The sequence below is a fragment of the Microchirus variegatus genome, assembly GCF_963457635.1.
Source record: "Microchirus variegatus genome assembly, chromosome: 1".
Lineage (NCBI taxonomy): Eukaryota > Metazoa > Chordata > Actinopteri > Pleuronectiformes > Soleidae > Microchirus > Microchirus variegatus.
The window spans coordinates 11,646,926-11,651,769 of NC_139802.1; the positions used below are offsets into that span (position 1 = coordinate 11,646,926).

The following is a 4,844-nucleotide window of genomic DNA, read 5'->3' on the forward strand; positions in this document are numbered from 1 at the left end:
GTGCGCAATCAAACCCTCAGCCCGTCTCTCATTAGGCCACAGACCACAGATTGTAGGTTTATAACCAGGCTTCTGCTCAGCCTAGTCTGCTTTGTTTACTTCAGTTAATTCATACTATTTACAGATGAATGATGAATTATGATGGATACATCTGGATTGTTGTTGTTATTATTATTATTATTATATACTTCTAAGAGAAAAGCAGTTCTAGGTGACATGAATACTGATGTCTGTAGTGGGCTGAGTTCAGTTTTAGAGCACATCATGTTTACTGTCTTTGTCGTTTCAGGTACTGGACCAGGACCACAATCATGGAGATTGTCACGCATTTAATCAATGACACAATAGAATTCTACAAATGGACATTAACTATTGCAGGTGATAATCTTGAACTTTCACAAATATGTTTTAACCTATGTGCAACTGTGATATGCTGTATTAACATAATCTGAAGTGTAGAGTGATCTATTCAACAAGTGTATAGCCAATGTTATTTCTCTTATATGTCAGTAGTGCATCAGTGATGGTGCATCAGCAGGAAGTTTGTGACCGGATTACTATTACTATTAAATGTGTGTATTTGTGTGGGAGTGTGTATCATATATTGACAGTGAATGGTTGCTTTACCAACAACTAACCCTGAGGACTTAGTTGGTTGAGCACACAACACTACACAATACTGCACTAAACTACATTATACTATACAATATTATAGGATTCATTCATTCATTCGTTTTATACTATATGCTATATATGATACTTTACTATATTAAACTATGTTGCACCGCACTGCAGCACACTGTACTATACTTTAAACAGGACTATATTCTATACGTCTTCATTATTCTATCATACTGTATATTACTGCTGCTAACATATGAAAAGGTCACCTGGGGACAGAATCCTCATCTCCTTCACTTACACCCCTCAGACCAGCTCTTACACAAACTGGCATTAAACCCACGCTGTGCCCAAGCAGCGCAAACATTATGGAACAGTTAAAAAGCTCAACACGGTCTTTTGTTTTCACAGACAAGCGAGTGGAGAAATGGCCTCTGATGGACAACCCCCTGCCCACACTGGCCATCAGCACCTCCTACCTGCTCTTCCTCTGGCTCGGGCCCAAATACATGAAGAACAGAGAGCCTTTCCAGCTCCGCAAAACCCTCATAGTGTACAACTTCAGCATGGTCTTCCTCAACTTCTTCATCTTTAAAGAGGTTGGTTGTTGTTATATAATGAGCTCAATGTTTTTTTTTAGTTTTTTACCTGCATGTCTAAAAATAAACCTGTAGTGAGTGTTCATTCTCCTTGTCCTTTTGTCTGTCTGTGTTTTTCATGTTTTTTTTTTTTACTTATTTTTATTGATGTCATTCTGTACAGCACTTTGGTCAGCCATGGTTGTTTTTAAATGTGTTCTATTATGGGCTATTCTCTGACTGAATTCATTTATCACATATCAGAGATTTACCAGAGATATTCTTCTTGTTCTTTAGCTGTTTATGGCGGCGCGGTCCGCAAACTACAGCTACATCTGCCAGCCAGTGGACTATTCAGACGACCCCAATGAAGTCAGGGTGAGTGTTCAAAGCTGCCGGTGTACACACAAAGACAAATGCATTGTGCGCAAACACCAACTGTTATTAAGTGAAAAATCAGCATTTACTGCACTGCTGTACTCACGTGAAAGTGTATAGTTAGTGTGTCAGGGAAGCTGATCAGCTTCCACTAGTTTGGGTCTTGGGCCCGCGATTACAAAAAAAAGTGTGAGCTGGAAGAAGGATAGTGGACGGGGGGGTGTTCAGTTTCACCTTCCCCTCCTGTTGCTCCATGACGTTGTTACACATCTAACACAGAAAGCGGAGTCGCTCGGTCTCAGGTGACGATGAGGTCAAGGTGTTGCAGATAATAGATCAGATGTGTGCTGAATTCTGTTTTCCTCTGTTCTCTCTCTCTCCTCCTGTGTTTCTCGCGTCATGTCTGAGACAGGTGGCAGGAGCTCTGTGGTGGTATTTCGTCTCAAAAGGCATCGAGTACCTGGATACAGTGTTTTTCATCCTGAGGAAAAAATTCAACCAGGTTACCTTCCTGCATGTGTACCACCACTGTTCCATGTTCACGCTGTGGTGGATCGGCATCAAATGGGTGGCAGGAGGGCAGTGTGAGTAGACCGTGTCGCAGTCCATGTCAAGATTAGGATCTGTAGCTTCCACACCTATAATTTTTCATATTCTTTAAAGGTGCATTATGTAATAAATCTAAAGCAACTGGCCATAAAATTCTCCTAATATGTCACAGAGACTCAGGAATAAAGTTCATAACATACTGAACTCACCAACAACAACAGTACACCCAAAATATTTGCATTTTTTGCAGACTGCAAATCATGTTTATGTTTTGAAATCATGTTTTGGCATCTGGCGCCACCTACCGCCGTCTACCAATCATTGCAGTCAGTAGAGTCTCAGCTACCGAGCAACCACGGGTTGCCAGTTACGTCAGAAAACGAAACCTAAAAGACCCCGGTATTTGGAATTTGAATGTAGTAACCGTTTTTGGCCACATTCTTACATATGGTACCTTTAAATCTCACAGTAATAGATTTTGTGCTTCTTGCCCTATTTTCTGCCCAGTTAATTGCTATTCTGCAAGTATATCTCAAGCTCGGTCATGTGCACAAATACCGTATATAATAAGTGAATGTAGTCTGAAAAATTCAACAGTCTTTATACTTCATTAGACTCACCCTGTAATACAGTCTAATCATGTGCACCACATTTTAGCACCATATGTCATAATGCTAAGATTTATCCCTAAATACAAAAGCTGATTCTGATGCAAGTGTCACTGATACATAAGGTATTTGAAATTGATAGTTTGAACTGATGATGAACACAGAAAGTTGTCATCATATTTATTATTTTGTATCGAGACGTTGGTCTGATTGTGTGGTGTAATTTTCCTGCAGTCCATTCAACAGATTTGAAAGGCTGATTTGTGTGACAAATTTCTAATTGTGGTTCTGTTTTTGTCTGTTTGCAGCGTTCTTTGGTGCACACATGAACGCAGTGATCCATGTTTTGATGTATCTGTATTACGGCCTGGCCTCCTGTGGACCTAAGATCCAAAAGTACCTGTGGTGGAAGAAGTATTTGACCATAATCCAGATGGTAAGATGTCATTAGCGATGAAAAATTCGGACTTTGCAACCTCAGAGGAGTGTTACTAACCACCTTGCCATATTTATGAGATTAAAAAAAAAAGTTGATTTTAAATCAAATGATTATCTGCACCGCATATAATCATGCACGTTAATGGGGGACCAATGCACGTGAATGATGCTTTTTCTAAGTGTTTGTATAGAATATTAATGTAAATGCTCCTCCTTTCTCTACAGTCTGACAGTAATGAGTTATTCACTCTCACAAGTGCTTCTCCTGTACTTAATTTTCTCATCTTAAGGAATTTTAAATACAGTAGCAGAGCTTATCTGTGAGTATGGAATAAAGACATCTCCAAGCTGAGGTTTTTTATATTGTTACAGTATTTAAGGAGGAGTTATGCCAACTACATGTATGGCTCCGGTGTAAACATGCACTTCAACATGCTTTGAATGTTAAACAATTCATCGACAAATCTGGGTAGAGCGTGAAAATCTTTTGCTTTTGCGTCTGTTTTTGTGTCCAGGTTCAGTTCCACGTCACCATCGGCCACACCGCCTTGTCCCTCTATGTCAACTGTGACTTCCCTCACTGGATGCACTACTCCCTCATCTGCTACGCCGTCACCTTCATCGTCCTCTTTGGCAACTTCTACTACCAGACCTACCGTCGGCAGCAGCCCAGGCGTGACGCCTCCTCCTCCTCCTCCAAAGCAAGCAAGGCCCTCTCCAATGGGGCCCTCAATGGGCTCAGCAAGGCTGCCAATGGAGCCTTGGTGATGGGAAGCAAAGAGGAAAAACCCCAGGAGAACTCTGGGAGGAGAAAGAGGAAAGGAAGAGCTAAAAGAGATTAAAGGACAACGACTTAGAAGGGTTGAGGTGAGGTAGGTCCTTGCTTTGGGTTCTCGGTTGATAGTGCTAAAACAGGAAAGACTTAATTTGAGGGAGATTTTGAGGAATGGGTGCATTTAAGTGTGATGTGTTTATTTTAAGCCATCTGAGTGTTGTAGATACAATCCTGAGATGGGCCTGTGTTGAGAGAGGATCATTGTGTTAGTAAGAGGTGTCAAAGGTCATGCCTGAGGTGACTGTTTTCACAAATAACTCAAAAATACAGTAGTGTCTGGTACGGGATAGAGCCTGGTATTCCTTCTCTTTATTGTGGTGTAGGTTGTGGCTCTGCAGGAGTGACTTTCAGCTACAAACTGAGCGTGACATGGAGACATCAAACCCAAAGTTCACCATGCCCCATCTGGCAAGCTGCAAACACCACATGAGCTGCTCGGAAAAAAAATAATGTTCCATCATTACAAAGTGATCTGCTGTACTGAGACAGGAATACACTTCATAATATACACACAACCAGGTCAGCTTATATTTGAGCTTATTTTTTTGTTGCTGTTCTCCTTTACTGATGTAAAACTGATGTATATGTCCTCATCTTGATGTGACACGTGGGAAACCTAAGTTTACAGTACATGACCTCCCACACATCTACAGTCATACACTATAGAGTTTTTGTTTTTCATTTCACATGATGGACTCTCGTTTCTTCTTTTTTTTACGCTTTCTTCCACATCTACATTTTAAAGAAGGAAAATAAAGTCAATCTCCAGAGGAAACATGTGCATAGAAAAAGAAAAAATAGATTTCTAACCATTTTGAGCCTAGTATGAGACGTTTC

The 4,844-nt window shown here is 40.6% G+C and overlaps 1 protein-coding gene across 1 annotated transcript; it reads left to right on the forward strand.

Moving 5' to 3' along the window:
• Nucleotides 1–311: 311 nt before the first annotated feature.
• elovl4a (ELOVL fatty acid elongase 4a) lies at nucleotides 312–4,014 on the forward strand (the record flags this gene model as incomplete). Its single annotated transcript, XM_083895774.1, has 6 exons — nucleotides 312–378; nucleotides 1,033–1,220; nucleotides 1,497–1,577; nucleotides 1,990–2,161; nucleotides 3,043–3,170; nucleotides 3,688–4,014. 6 exons carry the CDS (start codon nucleotides 312–314, stop codon nucleotides 4,012–4,014), a joined length of 963 nt encoding a protein of 320 aa, XP_083751900.1.
• Nucleotides 4,015–4,844: the final 830 nt, after the last annotated feature.